A 23,500-nucleotide genomic window follows, 5' to 3' on the forward strand; every position below is an offset into this window, starting at 1 on the left:
TGGTACTCAATATTGGTTGCTTCAGAATTCTGGTCCCTGCTGACTTAAACTGCAGCACTCAAATTGCACAGAAACTCCTAGGGATGCCTCTTACCTACCAGTTTGGGTACTAGTGCCAGCTGACAACTTGAACCTGCAAATCTCGTTACGAGTTCTAGGCTGGACACAGCTTTGGTATGCAGTTCATTGGGGTGACTAACATCTCGAGAAGGTGGCACATTAGCAGTCCGTTCATTTTGCCTGACTTGTCAAACTCTTATCGCTTTAATCAGGTGTCAGCATCATTTCAGGACTTTTAGAGGAAGTCGCATTAGGGCATCGGTATCCTGGGCATTCCTAAAAAAACAGTGGACATGACTCTTGCATGGTCTATCATAACAAAACTCAATTTACGTCTTGCTCCCAAGTCTCTGGCAAAAGTATAACAAGCAAAGACAGGCTGTGTGCATCATCTCTGCAACAGTAGGTTACATAAAGTAATTACCCCTTTCATTGAAGTCATACATTTTACTTTGCTTTCCTGGGGCAGTTAAATTACCACCACATTTGCCCCGTACAGCATTGTTTGTCCTCCCAGGGGTAAGATGGTTGGATGTTGAGTTATAATGGTTTGCCTGTTCCTGTTCTACAGCCGACCTTCTTGTTTCAATATCCAGACTACCCTTGCTTTCATTATATCCCTGCCTAAAGGGATTTACCTAACTTTGTTGTCTTTGGGTGTAGGGAGGGGAGTGTTGTTTAGTGGCAGGTTTGCCAGCTCTCTGTGTCATCAGGTCATATTATGTTCTCCATGCACATCATACACATTTGACAGCATGGGATTAAGGTGTTTGTGTTCATGTTGTATTATCAGTCATTTACTGTGTACACTGTCTATGTACATATTTATACTCTTCAGACAATAGCTAACTGTTCCACCTGGCTTCCAGCAGAGGCTATCAATTCTCTAAACACAGTCTGTTTCGTAACGGTCAATACTACTTTCCATCGAGTGTTTGAAAAAATGTAAAAACATACCTGTTCAACTAATGTGCATATTTTCTGAATACAAAACTATCTGTTATAATGTAAAGTGTGCATATTGTTTGGAAAAAATCAAAGATCTTATTCACAAATCAATACATAAATAAAAGCTCTGTAAGCTGACCTTGCCATTCATTTCCATTCTGCCAGAGCTGAAAGTTTGCACAACCCAATCTGATAACATATTACAGCCTTCACCTCCAAATTCAGGTTTTTGAGATTACAATAGCACGTCAAGTGCATAAAGAGAAATTATAAGACTTAGCAAGGCCTTTTTTTGGATGTTTTGAAAGCCTTGCGGATACGTTATCCGTTTGTGGTGTTGACAGATGTCACAACTTATGGGCTTCGGGATTGGAGGACCAGGTGCAAGACATAGTAAAAGTTCACCGATTGCACGGACATACAGCAGGGAATGGGACAGGCCAAGAACTGTGGTCTCCTGAGCTGATGGGTTCGGAAAAGGACATGCCAAATGTCAGACTCTACTGACTTCTGGAGCCCACTGAGCATGGCTCAGGTCCTCTTATGGTTAGGTAGGTATAGAATTGGGTGCAGCGTATTGCAGAGCGTCATACACTGTGCCGCGAGCCAGCTGGGCATAGATAATGCCCGAAGGTTCTAGGGGCAGGGACATGAATCGAAAGGACATGGCTGAAGGTCACGAATGTATGACGTCACAACGCATATATTTACAATGCATGATTTTACAATGCAGTTTTTACATCGCAACATCCTTTACAACGCATTATTTTACATAGCATGGCATTACATCGCATTTTGAGAAACTACCTTTACAAAACATTCCATTACATCGCATTATACCTTTACAACGCATACCATTACAATGCATACCATTACATTGCATTTAAGGTAAGTGATGGATAGTATAGGGGTAATAATTACTATTCTAATTCCAGTGAGGGCAACAGTAGGGTAAGTGTTGGATAGTGTAAGGGTACTATGCGTTGTAATGGTATGTGTTGTAATTACTTACGTTGTAATGCCTGCGTTGTAGTGACATGCGGTTTAATGACATGCGTTGTAGTGACATGCAATGTAATGGCTGCGTTGTAATGACATGCAATGTAAAGTATGTTGCGATGTAATAACTGCTATGTGAAGGTAGTGCGATGTAATGATTGTGTTGTAATGGTTGTTTCCCGAAGGTCACACCGGCACCAATAATCTGTTGTGAACAACCAAACGCCTTGTGCCCAAAGACCAAAGATACTTTAAACAGAGAAAAGTGTATATGAAAATGGTAACAAATTCAAAAAACATCAAAAGAAAAAAACTTTATTAAAGGTTATTTATTTCCTTACACAACAAAAAGGTGTTATAAAACCAATCACAGATATTCGCTGTCTGTGGTAAACTATGTAACCATAATTTTTACTACTGCATTGCTCATGTCACACATGGTCACGCTGGAATTATCACAAATGACATCATTGATGACATCACTGAATCAAATCCCTGCCCGTTCACCTCAGAGTTCTGTAGGCCCTATGGCCTGACACTGAGAAACTGTAGTCAATTGTGAACACAGCTTTTTTTAAAACAGGAAATAGCCCGTTTCTGAGTGGTGCTGTCTAAAAAAAGGCACTGAGGGTCATATGTAACAAGCATTTGCAATGCAATAGGTCTCGCATTAGGAAAGTTTGAGCTATTGGTCTTGTAAATGTCAATTTTTGTTTTGAAAATAGCTAAATTAATAGCTTTGTCATTTACAATGCCAATAGTTATAACTTTCGCAAATGTGACACCTATAGCATTTGTAATCCAACCTTCCCGGATACTACTGAATAGGATTCACCCCTTAGCATTGCAAAACACAACCAAAACAATATTAAAAAGCCACTCTGACGATGCTTCATATACAGTAAAGCATTGGCTATATTAACGTAAAGGGTGTGAATGGATGAATAAAAATACAAAAACAAAATCTTAAAATGCAACGTGCAATGTGTAGTAGGTGACAGGGACTAGCTATTATTTAATAAACATACAAATTTAAAAGCAAACACAGAGTGTGGAACCTGCAAACTTTAGGAAAGTGGCTGGCACCAGCGTGGTGAGAGTTACATAGGGGTTTATTTTTCAGTATATATATGTGCAAATGCACCAGGACATGGTGTCCCCTATGTTTTACTTTACCATTTTAAGATGGTTAGACACCCATCTTGGAGAGCAGCGAGGTAGGATCTGTCTTAGCTGCGTGTAAAATAAATAAATAAATAACACATAGGAGGGGCACAGGATGCAATAAACTTTGGGGAGTCACGGTGCCACATGTAGAGAGTAGGGGGTAGATGTGAAGTGTGAGTAGCAGACAGGGGAGAGAGTAAGAAGAAACATGCACTAAAGGGTGTTGGATTTAAAATACATTAAAAATTGCAAAGAAACCTTTTGTGCTGACACTGCGTGGCGTGCACAATCACGGGCGGAAGTCAGGCAGGCCGGGGGCGGGACATCAACACACACCGGAAGCCCAGGCAGGAGCCTACCCAGCACTGCGACGTGTGGGCAGGAGGAGAAGGGCGGCTGGCGCTAGCGGGGCTCCCGTGAGGTGAGAGAGCCCCGCACCGAAGGAAGAGACCGCCGCCGCTTGCAACGAGCCCTCGCCTGGAGACGAGTACCGGTGAGTAGGGGCCTTTGCTGAGCTGCGAGGGTGGAGGTGTGTGTGCGCGTGCGGCGGGGGGAGGGGTGGGGGGGTCTCTGTATGTGTGTGAGCGTGCGTGTGTGTATGTGTCTTGGAGTCTGTGTGTATGCGTGTGTGTGCTTAAAAGAGACCGATGACTGTGGGGGGGGGTGTGAGCGAGCGAGTGTCTGTCTGTCTGTGTGTGTATATGTGTGTATATGCGCGCGCATGTGTGCCAACTTGAAGAAATCGGAGCCGGGGATGTGCATGGCGCGGCGCGAGGCTGGACGTGCGCGTTCGCGCACCCAAATCCTCACGGCAAAGCTCGTAACACCCTTTTGTCCCTAATTCCCCCGAGACGGCCAGCTATACGTCTCCAGCTGGACGCATCCTTCGGATGCTATTCCAGCGAGACCTAAAAACCATTTCTGTGGTCATAAATTGGTCCGTTTGCGACTGCAAAATGCTTTTTTTAAATGTACACTTTAGTATTTGGAACAGGTGTGTTTAAAGTGTCCCATTCATGTTTTGCGATCAAATTCCGGTCCCAAAACATTAATGTTTTACTGATGCCTCAAAGGAGATGTTAATGTTAACTAGACTTAGATAGCGTGCAGCTGCCTCAGCAAAGAGGCGTCCCGGCGCTAACAGCAGAGGAACATAGAGGCTAAGAAACTGGGCGTCTTGGTGCAGAAAATAGTGCACATAGAAAAGGGGGACTATGCCAAGGGGAAGAGGAATGTCTTAATGGCTTTTTGAAAGGCCAACAAGCTATCCAAACTAAAAGGGCAAGGAGTTCTATAATTTGGCTGCCAAACAACGGAAGGACCACCCCCCCCCCACACGGAGACAGTTCACGTGAGGGATCACAACCAAGTGTTGCCTCAGAATGCGCAGCAGGCGTCTAGGAACATAAGGTACCAGCAAGTTGTCCAGAACCCGGGAGACGCAAGCTTCAGAATTTTAAAGGACAAACAGAGAGCCTTGAATTCGATGCGCTTGGCCATGGGCAACCAATGTAACTGCTGGATAGCACCAGCGGTTGAGCAGCTACGCAGGAGCCTCAACAGGGCTCTGGCAGCTTTATTTTGGACTTGCTGCAAGCGCACTACCTCAGCCTGATTAGCCCCTAGGAGGAGGGAACTGATATAATCCAGTCTAGATAAGATGGCCCAGTGCTTAATTTGAGCCGGAGCTTTCCGGTGCTGAGCACCGGCACTTAATTGGTTTCCGGTGCTCGGCACCGGCACCTAATTGTCAACACCACACTTAGGGCAGTCTGCCACAAGGTGGCACTGCTCATGTCATTTAGAGATGAGCAGTATACCAGTTAAATGAGGAAAACAATATACATTAAAAAATTACTAATACCTGCCTCCCCAGCCATTCCTTTAGCTTTGGGTACCTGGAATAATCTAAACTGTCGCATTTACATGCGAGGGAGACTGTTAGTAGTTGTTTTGGCAGCGATGACAGGGGCGATGGGTGGTGCAAGCTGCAGTGACCTCCTGGTCAGAGCTCTGGCACTTAATATTTTACAAATTAAGCACAGCCTTGAACGATCAACTGACGGGTAGGTGGATCAAAAAACCCCAGCAAGGGCCTAAGTCCCCGAATCAAGTGCCGGCCACTTTCTTGGTGTGATCCGGGAAGCTGAGAGTAGAATCCATCCATACCTCTAAGTTTTTTACCACCGTGTTGGGGGGTGGGTGCACTACCAAGAGTGGTGGGCCACCATTGCTCACTCCACAGTCTTCTGTCTCTCCCCACCAGCAACACCTCCGTTTTATTGGCGTTAAGCTGGAGGCAGTTGATGGTCATCCACTCCGCGACTGCAGCCAGGCAGCTCCTAAAATGGGAAGCGTCCCGTGTGGAGTCGTCAGAGAGGGCCACCACCAACTGCGTGTTCTCAGCATATGAGACCATAGTGAGGCCTTTGTCCCTAGCTACCGTAGCAAGAGGTTGAAAGTACAGATGAAATAGTACAGGACTCAGAACGGAGCCCTGAGGCACACCCTGCCCAATGTACTGGACACAGGAGGTAACCCATTCGCAAATTGGAAGGGGTCACTGTGAGAATATAAAAAAATATTATTTTTTTAAAGAGCAGATAGTGGTCAATGGTCCCAAGGTTCCTCTGCCGGCGGACCACTGCTTACTAATAGATCGCATATTGAAACCTACCTCATTAACATTCATGAGGAAGGTCCATTTGCAGCCCACTATAAATTGTATTTAAAGAATGTACGTTTTCCTACATCAGGAATTGCGATTTCCTTAATTGCAATTCAGTAAGAATCACAATCAGGAAATCAAAAGTCTAGATTTGTGTACGACTGGCCTCAAGTTTAATAAATATCGGGTGAATTGAATTTACATTACGTACTGCAGGCAAATAATAAATGGAGATCATTCTGCAAGTAGGCCTGTCTCTAACATTTAACAATCCGCTAGTTTCTCCGATTGAAATGTGTTGTGGAAGTATTTTCTGGTGGCCATCAGAACAGAACCTTTGTGAGGCACAAGAGAATGGGGCGGTGATTTTCGAAGATTCTTTTACTTTATAGACTTTTGCATCGACACGTGCTGTCAAAGGAGAGGGGCGGCTGTATAACGTATTAACTTTTGCTACAAATTGTTTGCATTTCTCTTAAATGATAGGTGAGAAAACTGCTTTTACGTGGCAATGAACGATTCACAGGAATAGCTTTCTAATTAAAAACATATTAGTTTGTAGAACAGTCCTAAACTAAAAATGGCCCTAGAACTACACATGTTGTATACTGCTTTGATTGCCTATAGGTGTTCCGAATGCATATGCATTGGTATGATTTGTTGCTGTTTGCGTGAAAATTCCTGTAATCAAATGAGCTATAAAAATACAAAATGTCACCTCTCTGCTTTTCACGTGGACTGGCCTTGTTGCAGCGCCAGTAAGTGGGGGGGAGTCTGAGGGGAGCCGGCCTTGCCCTTTCTTCCCTCAGTCTCTCTGGGTGGATGGTACGAACCTACAGAAGGGCTACCTTTGGCTGTATGGGGGAAGGTGGGGGTCTCAGGGACCTTGTGCTGGGTGCACAGGGATTGCTTCATTTCTCTTGCGTTCCCAGAATGCCACCTACCTTGTGACCGTCATCTTGTTTGCCCTTGTTTCAGACCGCATACCACTACTCATTTTCTTCTCTCCCCTTTGTTGTTTCCAGGAGGGATAATGTAGAAACAGGAAACGAAAGAGGAAGCTGACAATTATGTAGATCTCCTCCGGATTTCCACCTCACTCCATTCCGAGTCTTTTTACACAGCAAACCAGGACGCGAGAGACCCCGAGAGAGCAGACATGCAGTGTGCCACCGAGACAGCTGCAGCAGGCTTACAGTGAACCACAGTGACAGGCGCCTTATATGTCCGTCTTTAGAGTCCAACAGGCCGTGTATTCGACTTCGACCTTGAATGGCTGGGGACAACATACCAGATGAGAAACTTCCTCAGTTCTGCAAGTTAATTATTAAGTTTCGCTCAAGTATTTCAGTGTCTTTGCTACTTCGGGGCAAAAGCTGTGTGAGGTGTTTATTTCACAATTTTGTTGTGTAAATAAATAGTTCTGCTGTGTGATTCTGTGGTCAGTTATACGTTCTAACAGAACATTATAAAGTCCTGGAGGTTCATTCTACTTAAGTAATGATTCACTAACAAGATGTTTATACATGAGGTCTCTGCATACGTCTAAGGGACAGCACAACACAAAATATCAGTCCTGTTGGAAGTGACTGGACAGATAGCTGCGGAAAATGGTAGAGAGTGTTGATGGGAAAAGTCAAATCACAACTGAACTGGCTATACTCCAAGTAGTTTGGAAAGAACAAATTTGAGTTAAATTGTTTTAGTAGTACTAACATCTCTCTATCCAGTTAAATAAATAACCATAAAAGATAAAACACATAAAAAGTCATGTGACAAACAGTTCATTCACATATACACAAAATACACTATACATAATCCTTAACACACGAATGACAAAACAAACACAATTGCAACATATATCAGAAACAATTAAAAACGGTCAATTTGTACAAACAGATTAAAGACAGTCCAAGAATCTTGATGCAGGTGCTAAAAAAGCAACCCTTATTTATACAGGTGCACATCTCACCTAACATGAGGAGGAATACCATTGCTGACCTTACTTTGTTGAAACTAGGCCTCTCGTAGAAGGGGAACCAATAACTTTTTCCTTAGTAGAGTGTATAAGCTACAGAACATTACAAAATGTATCATGGATTGTGAAGAAATTTGATTGCACTCACAAGGCACTAAAGAGCCGTACACCGCCCAATCTTTGGGAAAACTGACCAATAGAAGGAAAGAATTCAGCCTAAATCTGTATAATAGTTAACAATGGTAAATATGGTTGACCCAGGTCACGTATAGTTTGAGGGAGCTGACAGTTTTTATCAAACAATATGCTCGGACAACTGGTCCGGATCCTCCCTAAGAACTGAGAGCCGGGGTAGGAAATTCTGTTTAGCCCACAGGTAGTAGTCATCTTTGACAATTTCGTCCGACTGACAGAAAAGGCTGGGGCGGCCCAAAGATGTCAAAGCAGACTGAATGTAACATAACCAGGGATCTGCTTTGGAGTTAGCTAAAGAGAGACAATCCCGAATAATGAGCCTCTTATAACATATCGAGAGCCAAAGTAATATGTGCCTGAGTTTAATGATGTTTGAGGTATAGCTAAGGCCAAGTTCCTCATGTACTGCAAATGTTGATGAAACTTCAGCAAATGCCTTAGAAACTTGTTCTCCTCTTTCTGGCGGGGACCGCAGTCGAATACCACGGGATATCACTGCCATAGCACGTAGCAGCGACACCCTACCCTATAAACATGAAACAGTGTTTTTAGGTCTCGCCTGTCGATGCGCATGCGCATCGAGCTTGCGAGCCTATTGCGGCTTTAACAACGTTTAACTAAGAAGCAAGGAATCGTGGCGATTCCTTGCAGTGCCCGTGACTTTTAAGCTCAATGCGCATGTGCATTGAGCTTAAAAGCGCGTGCACATCAGTTCCCTCAGCCGCACTCCAGGCCCCTGCTGTTTTCACACCCCCTCCCCGCTCCGCCCCCTCCCCTGCCCGCCGTGTCGCATTTCTCCTCCCCCCTCCCCTTCTCTGCCTTCCCTCCGTCTTGTCTCTTCACTTCGCCGTGCCTCCTCTACTCTCCTCCCCCTCCTCCTCCTACTCTCCTCCCCCCTCCTCCACCTACTCTCCCGAGCGAGCTTCAATCTTGTTTGTAAAAGAGATAACTTGCCAGTTTTATAAAGTCAAGTTCGGAATACATTACATTGTCCCAAGATGATTTACGAGCAGGTAGAGGAAATGCGCCATGATTCTGTTATCCCTCCCGCTGTTCACTGCTTTGGTTCCCGCTGCCATATTAGCATGCAGCTGTGTGAAATAGCAGCGGAGTTTACACAGATACGAAAAAAAAAAAAAAAAAAAAAGATAGTTCTGGTGCGCCATGGCTGCACCAGCTTCAAAAAACAAAGGGCATGATTCCAAAGGGGAATATGGAAAAGGAGGGACTTACACAAAAGGCCACAGACAGCCGTAGTTTTCAATAGGCTCTAACGCAGATCGGAAATGCTGCACTTTTTACGCATGTTCATAATGACAAAATGAATCTGCACGCGAGACGCATGTGCAAAAATTGCTGTTCTAACATGCGTTTGTCACTTGCACAGAATATGCACCAGGTACCGGTGGTAGGGGTGTGGGAGGTCCTGTGATTTGCACCTGATACACTTTATTTTCATTGGACAGTGTTAAGCCAGCAGTAGGAGACAGAAGTGTCCCCGCTGAGTGAGTTGAAGGTCAAACCTATGCCTCTACTCTTGTACGCCATGATCAATAGAGTAGAACATTGTATGTGTACCTCATAAGGGATAGGAATGTAATTCAATCGATTAAGGTGCAGGCTGTTTCAAGGTCCATACGTGTCAAAGCTTCTCCCATGTGTGATATGGGCGCATAGATGGGGGCACTCTGACATCAGCAGGACCCGTTCCTTCACCCATATGCCTCGCTTTATCATTTCATTTTGGGGTTTTGAAAAGTGTGAGCAACTATTCCTTTGGCGGCCTCGGAGCCTCACGGGAGCCAGCGTTTATAGAGTAGCAGCTGCACGCCCACTGCTCTGATATGCACAGTCCGGCATGGTTAACACCCCAGCCCCACCCCACAAAATCCAGGCCTGCGGCCAAAACGAATTAGAGCAGGTACGATTATTATTTCGCCGTTACATGCCATTAATTTCCCTTTCACGCACGACCTTGTACACTCTGCTGCACTTTATATGTGTTCAAATGAAGATGGAAAGTGCATTCCTCGGGCTTTGTAAGTTATCCACGGTGTACTTCCTTGTGGCAGCGCCTGCATTGCATATTACTTACTTGTCGTTCCAACTGATCTGCAAATAACACATTTGCATCACCAAAAGTGGAAATAAGCTGCCATTTTCTCAACTTCTGTGTGTACTGTACCGTAGCCCCCACAAAAGTCCCACAGTCAGCAACAGTGGTAACATCTCTTGTTTATTTTCTCTTCCTTGTTTGTTATATCTTCCTCCGCATTGCTGGCTCGCCCCTCCCCCTCCACAGCGGCCCTTATTGTCACCTCGGCTTACACTCACCCCTCCTTTCTCCCCTTTAGGCTGCTTTCGGATGCTTTGTTCGCAGCTTGTCATTTACTTTTGCATTGTGGGCGTATTATGATTATATTTCTTAGGGAAGGGTAGTGCTAGTCCAAGGTACATTGCGCGCTCCCACCTTTCTCTGGCCTCGTCTTAATTTGTCTCTGTAAATAATTAAAATTTAGCATCTGAGGTATTGCGGGTTACCTGTAAATGTGAAGCGATCTAATTTTAGTTTCTGATTTGACGTTTCTGAATTTAAAAGTTTGTTTTCATTTATCTGAACAAACCTTTTACTGGCACAGTTGTAACTGTTCTCACTGTGGATACAATCATGTTTGCAAGCGCTGCTTCTAGTTCGAACCTTTGTAGACAGGGCCTATACTGAGCGTGTTCTTGTGCTAGGGCTTAATTTCAGCCGGGGTTTACCGGTGCGCACATTGGCGTTTAATTCCTGGCGCTTACTCTGGGCATGTTGTAATACATATTACTTAAGGAATATGCTGTTTCCGTTTTTTAACACCCAAAAGTGTAAGTTATCTGTGTTCTGCTTATTATGTTATTCATCCTAGGTGTCTGGGCCACGGCAACATTTGTGCTCTTGTGCTGCCCACACAGGAAGCACACCAGCCCCCTCACTGTAATAGGAGGCAGACCCAGCACCTCTCCCATACTTCTAACAAACAGCTCTACAGTAAACAGTCTGTGTACTGCTTCTTATCACTGCAATCTATCTCCGTTCACTGGCTCCTCACCCGCCCCCTTCACTCCTCTCTAAACATTCCTTCCCATGGCGTTTGGATCTCGGGAGAGAGCAGTGGCACACAGCTGCATTCCTCCCCTGTTGTTGAAGATTTTACCACTAATTAACACAGTGCAGTCGAGGTCGCTTTCACTTTTGTGTCCGCGCTTCTTTTACTGGTGAATTTCATGCCTATCTGTGCTCCTCACATTCACGCATAATAAAGTGTAATTCATAAAGCACATTCGGTACCCCTCACTGTGCAGGTCGCAATAACTGACTTACTTTAATAATTGGGTGGCAATAGAAATATCCAACACTCCAACATGTATCACAGTGAGCTGAGCACGTTGTTATAACTACTTCCCTTTTGACAAACTGCGATACACACTGTGACAAAGGCACACTTCCACGTCTCTCTGGCCTTCTTTTTTTTTGCCTCTGTAAATAATTAACATTGGCACCTGGTGGATTGCGGGTTACCTGTAAATGTGAAGGATGTAAATTCATTTTCTGTTTTCACGTTTCTGAATTTAAAAGTTGTTTTCATTTATCTAAACAAACCTTTAACGGGCACAGGTGGAACTGTTCAAACTAATAGATACAATAATGTTTGTAAGCGCTGCTTCTACTTAGAACCTTTGTAGGCAGCGCCCAGAATGAGCGCGTTCTTGGGCTGGGGGCTTAATTTCAGCAGGAGTCTACTGGTGTGACCGTTGGCACTTAATCATTAACACTTGCATTTTGTGTGTATTATGAAACATATTTCTTATTTAATCTTCTGGATACTGTTGGACTGCTGTAGTAGAGGTAAGATGTGTAGCTACCTCAGCAGTTCATAGTCTTCTAGCTGCCATTGGTAGGGCCCATAACTATACCTTTTTATATTGTAGTATGCTACATTTAGTTTGTCTTGATGAAGACACATGAAAAGGTGTTGCAAGGGGTCAAAACGCTTATGCTTCCACTGATACCGTTTGCAAATAATTCTATGCATTGCAGCCTTCACATTGGGTGAAGTCGGTGCCCTTGCAAATAATTTATTGTAGAAGCCAAAAAAGAGACGTTGTTTCTCTTTTTAATTAACTTTCTCCATGCACCTAATACTTGTTCACTTGCACTGTGCTGCGACTTGGAGCACATTTTGATGAACTATAGTTTTTGTGTAGTTGTGACAAATCTATATATAGCTTATTTTGAATTTTATACAAGTGTTTACTCTATATCAATTTTTTCTCAGCACTTCGTCGGAGACCATTTGCTTTCTTGCTCCCTCGTTTGTATACCGCTTCCCACTCACAACCACCAGTATTTTATTTTATTTTTATTAACATGCTTTCCTCACTCACCCTCACTCACCCTCACCCTCACTCACCCTCACTCACCCTCACCCTCACTCACCCTCAACGCCTCACCCTCACTCACCCTCAACCCCTCACCCTCACTCACCCTCAACCCCTCACCCTCACCCACCCTCAACCCTTCACCCTCAACCCACCACTCACCCTCACTCTCACTCGCCCTCACTCACCCTCAACCCCTCAGCCTCACCCTCACTCACCCTCAACCCCTCACCCTCAACCCCTCACCCTCACTCACCCTCAACCCCTCACACTCACTCACCCTCACCCTCACTCACCCTCAACCCCTCACCCTCACCCTCACCCACACTCACCCTCACCCTCACTCACCCTCAACGCCTCACCCTCACTCACCCTCAACCCCTCACCCTCACTCACCCTCAACCCCTCACCCTCACCCACCCTCAACCCTTCACCCTCAACCCACCACTCACCCTCACTCTCACTCACCCTCACTCACCCTCAACCCCTCAGCCTCACCCTCACTCACCCTCAACCCCTCACCCTCAACCCCTCACCCTCACTCACCCTCAACCCCTCACACTCACTCACCCTCACCCTCACTCACCCTCACTCACCCTCACTCACCCTCACTCACCCTCACTCACCCTCACTCACCCTCACCCTCACTCACCATCAACCCCTCACCCTCACCCACCCTCACTCACCCTCAACCCCTCACCCTCACTCACCCTCACTCACCCTCAACCCCTCACCCTCACCCACCCTCACCCACCCTCACCCACCCTCACCCACCCTCACCCACCCTCACCCTCACTCACCCTCAACCCCTCACCCTCAACCCCTCACCCTCACTCACCCTCAACCCCTCACCCTCACTCACCCTCAACCCCTCACCCTCACTCACCCTCAACCCCTCACCCTCACTCACCCTCAAAACCTCACCCTCACTCACCCTCAACACCTCACCCTCACTCACCCTCAACCCCTCACCCTCACTCACCCTCAACCCCTCACCCTCACTCACCCTCAACCCCTCACACTCACTCACCCTCACCCTCACTCACCCTCAACCCCTCACCCTCACCCTCACCCACACTCACCCTCACCCTCACTCACCCTCAACGCCTCACCCTCACTCACCCTCAACCCCTCACCCTCACTCACCCTCAACCCCTCACCCTCACCCACCCTCAACCCTTCACCCTCAACCCACCACTCACCCTCACTCTCACTCACCCTCACTCACCCTCAACCCCTCAGCCTCACCCTCACTCACCCTCAACCCCTCACCCTCAACCCCTCACCCTCACTCACCCTCAACCCCTCACACTCACTCACCCTCACCCTCACTCACCCTCAACCCCTCACTCACCCTCACTCACCCTCACTCACCCTCACTCACCCTCACTCACCCTCACCCTCACTCACCATCAACCCCTCACCCTCACCCACCCTCACTCACCCTCAACCCCTCACCCTCACTCACCCTCACTCACCCTCAACCCCTCACCCTCACCCACCCTCACCCACCCTCACCCACCCTCACCCACCCTCACCCACCCTCACCCTCACTCACCCTCAACCCCTCACCCTCAACCCCTCACCCTCAACCCCTCACCCTCAACCCCTCACCCTCACTCACCCTCAACCCCTCACCCTCACTCACCCTCAACCCCTCACCCTCACTCACCCTCAAAACCTCACCCTCACTCACCCTCAACACCTCACCCTCACTCACCCTCAACCCCTCACCCTCACTCACCCTCAACCCCTCACCCTCACTCACCCTCAACCCCTCACACTCACTCACCCTCACCCTCACTCACCCTCAACCCCTCACCCTCACCCTCACCCACACTCACCCTCACCCTCACTCACCCTCAACGCCTCACCCTCACTCACCCTCAACCCCTCACCCTCACTCACCCTCAACCCCTCACCCTCACCCACCCTCAACCCTTCACCCTCAACCCACCACTCACCCTCACTCTCACTCACCCTCACTCACCCTCAACCCCTCAGCCTCACCCTCACTCACCCTCAACCCCTCACCCTCACTCACCCTCACTCACCCTCAACCCCTCACACTCACTCACCCTCACCCTCACTCACCCTCAACCCCTCACTCACCCTCACTCACCCTCACTCACCCTCACTCACCCTCACTCACCCTCACTCACCCTCACCCTCACTCACCATCAACCCCTCACCCTCACCCACCCTCACTCACCCTCAACCCCTCACCCTCACTCACCCTCACTCACCCTCAACCCCTCACCCTCACCCACCCTCACCCACCCTCACCCACCCTCACCCACCCTCACCCACCCTCACCCTCACTCACCCTCAACCCCTCACCCTCACTCACCCTCAACCCCTCACCCTCACTCACCCTCACCCTCACTCACCCTCAACCCCTCACCCTCAACCCCTCACCCTCAACCCCTCACCCTCAACCCCTCACCCTCACTCACCCTCACAACACATATTGTGTTACAATAGGTGTCACATTTGCGAAAGATAAAACTATCTAGAGATGTAGCATAACGACCAGAGCTGCCATATAAGTCACGTAAATACAAAACATGTTGCATTCCAAATGCTATAGGTGTCACATTCGCAAAAGTTATAACTATTGGCATTGTAAATGACAAAGCCATCAATTTAGCAATTTTAACAACGAAAAAATAAATAAATTATGTCATTTACAAGACCAATAACTACAACTTTTCTAATGCGAAACCTATTGCATTCCAACCCCACTCACCCACGCAACGCCACTCACACACGCAACGCCACTCACACACGCAACGCCACTCACACACGCAACGCCACTCACACACGGAACGCCACTCACACACGCAACGCCACTCACACTCCACTCATCCACGCAACGCCACTCATCCACGCAACGCCACTCATCCACGCAACGCCACTCATCCACGCAACGCCACTCATCCATTTGCAAAACGAAAAAAGTTAAACTCTTCTATTGCGAGACCTATTGCATTTTCAATGCTTGTTAAAGGTTTCTGGCCCACCCTTAAGCTGAAATCCAGAACCGCTGCACACAATCTGGCTCAGGAGAGCCTTTTCAACTGAATAGAAGGGCTCCAGGAGGACCTAGCATTGAACAAGATTTAAAAGAGTGAACTTGGCGTGGCTAAGATGGCGGCCTGACCTGGCCATCGTATACTTTTGGATCAGGAGGCGTAAGTTTAAATATTGCTCGATAGAACCTTGAATCCATAATGATATTGTTCTGTTTAGCCCAGTTTGACAGCCTTTTTAAGATGACATGACCCAAAACCTTGACTGTGGTATCAATAAGCAATATTGGCCTGTAACATTTTGGGTCCCCCCTCCCCAGGTCACCCTTTTTGAATACTGGCACTACGATGAATTGGGACTAAGAACATAAAGTGCCTTTTAATGCAAAAAAAATAAAATATGTTTGTCAATGAAGGTGGCCAGATAGTTGTGTCACTCTTAAAGAGGTCAGCAGACACCCCATCTGGGCCAGGGGGCTTGTTACGAGACAAAATTCTAATGGAACTAGTGACTTCCGGGATCGAAAAGGAGAGGGAGGAGGGACTAACCTTCTCATGCTTAGGTTAGAGGTCATTAGATCCTTTTTTTCGCTAAAAGACTAGAGTTGGGAAAAATTATGTTGTCTTAAGAAATTATGGGGGGAGTGCTTCAACAGCCCAGTGGCAAGCAAGAGCCTTAAACAGCATGGAAGAAGTAGTTTAAAAGCTGATCATTGTGCTCCTGGACCCAATCGGATTCTGACAATAGTATTTACATCAAGTCGTTCCTGCTGGGCAAAGATGGTTTCCTCATTTTATGCTTGTCTACTGCTTTAACTATCTGCCACAGAACCATTGTTTCCAATTCGTTACATATATGTAGAGTGGACTGTGGGTCAGCCCCTTCCTTAAAACTGAATGGCTGTGTTGTCAATATCAGGTTTCTGTTTCTCATAGATTTCCTCCCTATTCTTGTGGTTGTTCCGGTCAGCAGCATCTTGGTCTCACGCCATTCTGACTGGATAAGTTGCATCCTTCTACTACTGGCTTTAGGGGATACTCCTTTCACCATTCCAGGGGAGTGCATGTATTTCATTGTTTCTCTTGACATCTCTTCCCCACCACTCTGATACTGCTCTCTTCCCGACTCTCACCTTGCTCCCAGTTCCTCTTTTCGTTATTGAGCATCACTGTGCTCCTGCATACTCTCTATTTTCTGCCCTCCCCTACCCTTGCTCATCTGTTGCTCCCTGGCCCTGCTCTGTGTTCTCACTCTCTCTCCCGCTCCCCAGTTAAAACATTTTTTAAAACATTTTTAAATTCCTTTTATGATGGCCTGACAGCTGCAACTTTTTAACTTTAAAGGCCTATGCAGTCACGTTGAACCGGTAAATAAAAATAGCTGTGAGTGTAACAGCGTTAATATTTGAAACGTAATATAGTTAAAACAATGTTTAATTATTGTTTTTGTATTTAATTAAATAATATGTGCATATATATTGTGACCTATTTAAACAAATATTTTAAATTCAGATTTTTTATTAATTTAATATTGTAAATATGTTACTTATATGTTGATATCTATAAAAAAATGATGTTCTCGCTTTTCCGGGCGATATTCTGTTTCATAATATTTTTGATACAATATTTTTGTAGTTTGAATCATAATATATAAACAAGATATTTTTTTGTAAACCATATTTGGAACACAATATTTATCTAATTCAATATTGTTGTTCTTGATATTCTGTCATACAACCATCTTGGAATGGCTTCAAGTGCACACAAGCATCATGAAGCATGCACACTGATGCTTTACGACACATACACATCATCAGCCATCGTGGAGTGGCTTTATTCCAGTAGAAAACTCATCCAAGATGGACATTATGTTTGTGCATGCATGCACATGCTTTCTGATGCACTGGTGGTGATTTTGCCATTAGCTAATGACAATGCAAAAAGCCAATAGCTCCGCTTTTTAAAGCTGAAACCTATTGGCTTTGCCAATGCTTGTTCATTTGGCTGTGATTGACAAGTACGACACTAGACTCCTGCTGAGATAGTAACTTGATGGCGTATACGTGGCTCTGATGTTGAACTGTATGTTGCCTTGGAATGCCCACATAGGGTCTGTAGAACTGAAATGTGCAAGTAGTGGGCAGGGTGTTAGAAGGTTTTTGGAGACCAGTGATATCCTATCATGTATTCCAGTCCAAAAGGTCTTTTTTCACGAAAATGAAGTTCGTCCTTGGATATTGTGCTGTGGTATACTGAGGTAAATGCAAGTTTGTTTTCGATTTGATTGACAACAATGAGCAATCACAATCTTTAAACTTAAAAGATGCTCACTTCAATCGATAAGTAGACTGGAACTTGATACGCTCTCCATTGTCCTAAAGACTGATGAATCGCTAAGTCTACATTCCCCTACTTAGTTAATTCCTTACTCTAAAAAGACTTATTTACAGTTCTTAAGAGTGAAGTGACTCAGTATTTAGCCAGGTTACTGATTGTCTACCAACGAAGACCACTTTGGGATGATCCTAGCATTTCGACACTTTATTTGACCAAGGTTTTCCCCACATCTATCACAGAGATTATTTGTTTAAGTAGACTACAGGAATTCCACAGAAACCACAGTACAAATGTTGCTGTTGCCGCCCACTTACTCTACTCTTGGAGCACAGTGCTATCTTAGCGAGCTGATGAGACCTTTGTAATGCAAATGTTCATGCTTGACTATGAGCCTTGTCTTAAAGAGGGAAGTGGTTGGTCATAAACAAAACCACGGTAACTTGTGAATTTTGTGGTCTAGACAAGGCTGGCTTAACCCATTTTGTATGCTAAATAGGGCTAAATAAAAAGTACATAAAAAGCTCATAGCTGAAGTAGAGTGTCCTACTCCTGAATATGGCCCTGATTGTATGCCTATGGGGAAACTATAACCCAACTTTAATTTTAATGTTTGCAGACTTCTCCTTTACAATATGACTTATAGGAAAATGCATCAATCCACTGTAGTTACTGGCAGTAAGTACTCTGCGTTTCAGCGTCTGTATTTTTAAGACCCTCAGAAAAAAAATTCTTGCATTTATGCATAAAATTAATGACAGATTCTTCACGTACTAAGGGCCTCATTAAGGTGTCAGTCGAAACCTAAACCGCCCGACTCCTTGACGGATTCGGTTCCGACCGACTTGTGGTCGGCAGTTCCTCCCGATCTATTATGATGCTTCCAAACATCGTTCAGAAGGACTCCCATTGACTTCAATGGGAGTCCGTGTTCCGACAGACAACACAGGCTTCTATGGGTTAATTGGGCGTCTGCAGAAAACCTTGCCTCCTGGTGGGGGCACCCCACGATGCCTGCCACACTGTGAATGGTTGAAAAGAGGGGGATCACTTGGATACCCCCTCTACCACAAACTGGAGAATTCAGGATGAAGGGGGGCTTGCTAGGAGCTCCCGAAGTTAGTTTCCGAAAGCCTGTTCATGCCGGGCAAACCGAGTCGGAAATGCTGTCGGAATAAGAAATCATAATCGGTCCATCGGTAACGCTGTCCATTGAACTGTACGAATCGTCTCAGACCGACTCGGATTTGCTGTATGCCGGTCGTACCGATTTGGAATGACCAAACGTTTCCCCTTCCAACCGCGAGCATCATAATCGGTTGGTCCGAATTGGTTCCGATCAAGTCGGGCGGATGAATGCTGAGACTGTTTAGGAGAATCCGACTGGTGGTCCGAGGCTTTCCGACCGACATCAAATCAGGCCCTACGTGTTCATACCTTTTCTTCTGTAATTAATATATTGTGTATTTTTGTATCAGCTCTGAGTCATGGTGTTTTTTATCAGCATATTGTATTAAAATTAAACATTCAATGGATTTATTTTGGATTTTTTGTTGAATTGCTTTGTTTATATCAGAGCATAAGAAGCAGTGGTTTGCAAAATTGTATTAATTTCCTTTTGTGCAGACACCATATTTGGGAAATATTATGCACAATTACAAGAACGGCAAACCTGGCATTTAGGGCTAGATTTGAGCATGAAATGCATTCTCGTGTCCATTCTCCACTTAATAGCACAAAATCCTACAAGACGCAAGCAGCAGACACTTACATTTGGTTAGTTTACATTGTTACGGTCACACACAATCCTATTTTTCCATGAAAGGATAGGAAATTAAGCAACGTGGCTAAATGGATAATTTCAGGAATTTAGTGTAAATAGAACAACGTGTTATGCTAGAAATTGCATGAGATTATGGCAGCATAATGACAATTTCCCCCAAGCAAAATAAGAAGGGAACAAGAAGACTATACAGAAGCAGATAAAAATGTGGGATAATGTGACCAATGATGTTGGGTGGATTCCCATAGCTGATGCTCTGTGATAATCTTCCTTGATGACCTGAAACATCTATTAGTAAGCAATTCAGAATAGTTCAGTTTTGAAGAGTTTTTTGATTCACAGGTGACTGAACTCAGATTTCCAAGAAGGTATGATCACTTTTAAGAATCTTGGACCTTGCACTCCCAAGGATCTGCCTCCATGTTTCATCAGCCTCAGATAACCTTGTTGGATCATTAGCATCCAAATCTAAGGATCAGTGGGTTTTGCTGGGATGTAGCATAGGGTCAACTTCTGCAGGTGTATTCATTCCAGATGGTTCTGTCGATGATGCAAAGAAATTGACCTTAATCCCAGCTTCAAAAGGCAGCCAGTGGAGAGAATTCAGAACAGCTGCGATGTGGGTTGTTTTGCACAGATTAAGGCACATTCGTGATTGTGGTATTGTAGCCTGTCAAAAGACATTTTGGGGCACCAGGATACATCAAATGCACAGTGCTTAATTTGAGCCGGTGGATTCCGGTGCTCGGCACCGGCACTTAATTGTCAGCAACAGCTCTACTGACAGGCCACCACACGGTGGCACTCTCTGTTTAATTTTGAGCATGACAACTGTGTTTAGTAAGTCAAACCACTTTGAAAATGAAAAATACCAGCCTTTCACACCATTATTATAGTTTTGTGTGGCCTGAAATAGTGTGAATTGTCACAAGTTGTAGGAGTGCAATGGTTAGATGTTATGTTGGTTCTGTCACTGGCATCCCTGGCAGGAGCAATGTGTAATGCAGGCTGTAGTTGCCTTCCGCAAAGGGCCCTGGCACTTAATATTTTACAAACTAAGCACTGCAAGTACACCTGGGGCATAATATTGTTCCTTCTCTTGGCATTCTGGAGACCACTAAAAGTATAGAGTATGATCTTGCAACGTTGTCCTTGGTACCCATAAAATAAGGTGCATAAAACCTATTCCAGGTTTTCACATTTGTCTTGATCGTATACTATTTGGCTGAAACATGCTTCCCAATTGAAACCACATCAACCGATACTTTTAATGACTAACTTGCTCGTTTGTGTCTCTTCTTAAGTCACCTGTATCCTCTTGTAATTTGCATGGAAGTTTAATTCTGCCTTTCAGTATTATTAAATAATTTGCAACCCTTATTGAACGTATTTTAAAAAACTGGGGTTTTGGTATCCGAAAAAGTAGATATCAACATTTACAAATACAGCATTTTTATTTTTCCTGCAAACTTTTCTAGGCTATGTGTACCATGATAACTACAATCTGGCATCAACACTTCTTTGAATTATACACTTGTGTTATGCAGACCCTACCACAGAGCCAGCCCACAGTATAGCCATGGAAGATGTCAAACTTTCTCAGCCATTACCAAATGTAGCCAAAGGTCACAGCTTGATTTTCTACCCACGGGGTGCAACTGACTGCAAGCAGATACCTAGGCCATGTCCTCTAGACTTCCCTGGACCAGCCCTCCAACTGGCCTACACCCGCGCTGACCCAGCTCCTGTGCTTCTGCTGCTCCTATGACTGCAGCCTCGTGCCTCTCTCTCTCTCTCTCTCTCTCTCTCTCTCGCTTATCTCTCCCCCCTCCCTCTCTCATCTTCTTCCATAAATATGGACTGAGGAAGTGGTAGCATATGTTGACGTCTTTCCAGGTTATTTTGTGTCCAGTTCATCAGTGAAGAGCCATATAAAATTACTGCGGGGCTGTTTATTGAATATGTTTTTTAAAAGCCAGAACTTGATTCTTTGTAGATTTCCAGCCATTAGGGGTCATCAAAATCCCATAAGGTGCTCATTGAATTCTATGAAAGTAGTAGGTGTACTTAAGTATGCTTATTGCATCGTACCACATCCTGCCTTTTGTCCACAAGGCAGACAATCCATATATGTAAGTACAATGTACATGTGCAGTCACACAGGATGTTTTTTTATTTTTTTCTCCACGGGAAAATTCTCATGGAAACCATTTGTAAGTACATACAAAATTCCTATTTTGTGGGTATGTACAAGAGATTGCATGGAAACTCTGTCACCTTCCCACAACAGCCATTTTGTCTGCTTTCCCCTTCCAAGCTGATGTTGAAACGTTCCCTAGATAGATAGGTTTTGTTGGGGTACATCTATTTCATAAACCATTCTATTTATTTTACAGTTTAAATTTCTAGCCTCTAAATAAAAAATAGCTATAAACAAGAGCTTTTCTGCTTTGGACCTGGTCGTCTTTTAATAACCAAGAGATACTTTTACAATTGCTGCAGAACGTCTCAAATTAACCCCAAAAAGCTGTATTTGAGCTCCCATTTTATTTGTCTGCCTTTCAAGGAGCTAAATATAAACAATACACCAATACAATAAACATTTTCAAATAAGGTATAAAAAGCATTTGGAGACTTACGGCTGCTGCAATATATTAAATTTGCTCAGTTCAACCTCCGTCATATTCTGTAAACCAAAAGGAATATAAAGGTATTTTTAAAATTACTGACATGGTTGCAAAATACTCATAACATGTCTTATAAAGTACACGTCACAGGCAATTCATGGACTGAAAAGTCCAATTTGATAGTTTTGTTCCCTTCCTTTCAAATACATGTGGCACAGAATCCATATTTACTCAGTTCGCTGGGCACATTTGTCTAAAGATAAGGCTTAATGTTTAGTCTCAGGTTGGAATAGCCAATTCTAAAGTTTAAAATACGTTGCATATTTGTGGGTATTCACAGCCCGTTTTGAAACCACTTCCCACCTTGGAAATTGTCAGTGATTTACTCAAGTCAAGGGCAGGAGTAAATCTCTTTGTAGCACGGAAAAGCAAAACAAGCTACTCCAAAATTGAGGGGGATAGGATAGGCTGAAGGTTAATTTCGAAGGAGAAATATATCTTCCCCAAGACGAAAAAAATCAGCATTTGCACTTGCTCATTTTTATTCATGTAGGAAAATACATGTGTATATTCCTGTCTGATAAAATGAATTCTTCAGTATTTCCAGGTATAAACCTGCATATCTGTGAGACTGGTGCAGGTAACCTGGAAAACGTTTGCAAAATCTTGATATTACTAAATTTATAAACATTCCAGGTTCTAAATCTCTGGGCAGAGATTTACGTATTTGTTTCAGAATTAGGTCCCCCAGTATATAAAGAGTGCAGCAGTATCCACAAATTGATGAGGCCACGTTCGCATTTAGAGGCACTGATATGCTCCACTATTGATAACTTGGAATCACTTTGCTGCATTCATGTGACATGCAACAATTGATGGGAAAATGTAGTGATCCCTATTCACAAAGAAAGTTGTAAATCCGCACCCACTGATCTACGTTTTCTGATCGGTACAAATGTATGATGTCTAAGAACTAAGAAAAACTTTGCATAACTAAAAAGCTGCAATAGTCACCAGGTTCCAGGCGTACACCTGGAAAACATTTGTCAATTGTTGTTTGCTACAATGTGGAGGCATTACTGTTGTGTTGCTATTCGTTACTAGATCAGAGTCCAAATCGATCCTAGTTGGGTTTATAATGTCAGCATAGAACTTTGATGTAGGAAGATTCCTGATGTGGGCAGTTGGTAAGAGACGTTGGAAGGGAGAATAGCAGAGTACCTTTACCTGTACATTTCTTGTCAGTTCTTACAATAAAGATAATACAAGTACCTTATTTTTAGGACATTC

The 23,500-nt window shown here is 44.6% G+C and overlaps 1 protein-coding gene across 6 annotated transcripts in view; it reads right to left on the reverse strand.

The window, feature by feature from the left end:
- Positions 1–23,500, reverse strand: part of BLNK (B cell linker) — an 849,614-nt gene that overhangs the window by 528,158 nt on the left and 297,956 nt on the right. For 3 of the 6 annotated variants that reach the window (XM_078643456.1, XM_078643447.1, XM_078643446.1), the window contains exon 3: positions 22,223–22,269. In XM_078643456.1, the coding sequence (XP_078499582.1) occupies positions 22,223–22,269 (47 nt within the window). Of the gene's footprint in view, positions 1–6,786; positions 7,142–22,222; positions 22,270–23,500 lie in introns of those variants that run through there. The other 3 variants (XM_078643454.1, XM_078643455.1, XM_078643448.1) reach the window with 3 other exon arrangements.

The sequence above is a fragment of the Lissotriton helveticus genome, chromosome 5_1 (assembly GCF_964261635.1).
Source record: "Lissotriton helveticus chromosome 5_1, aLisHel1.1, whole genome shotgun sequence".
Classification (NCBI taxonomy): domain Eukaryota; kingdom Metazoa; phylum Chordata; class Amphibia; order Caudata; family Salamandridae; genus Lissotriton; species Lissotriton helveticus.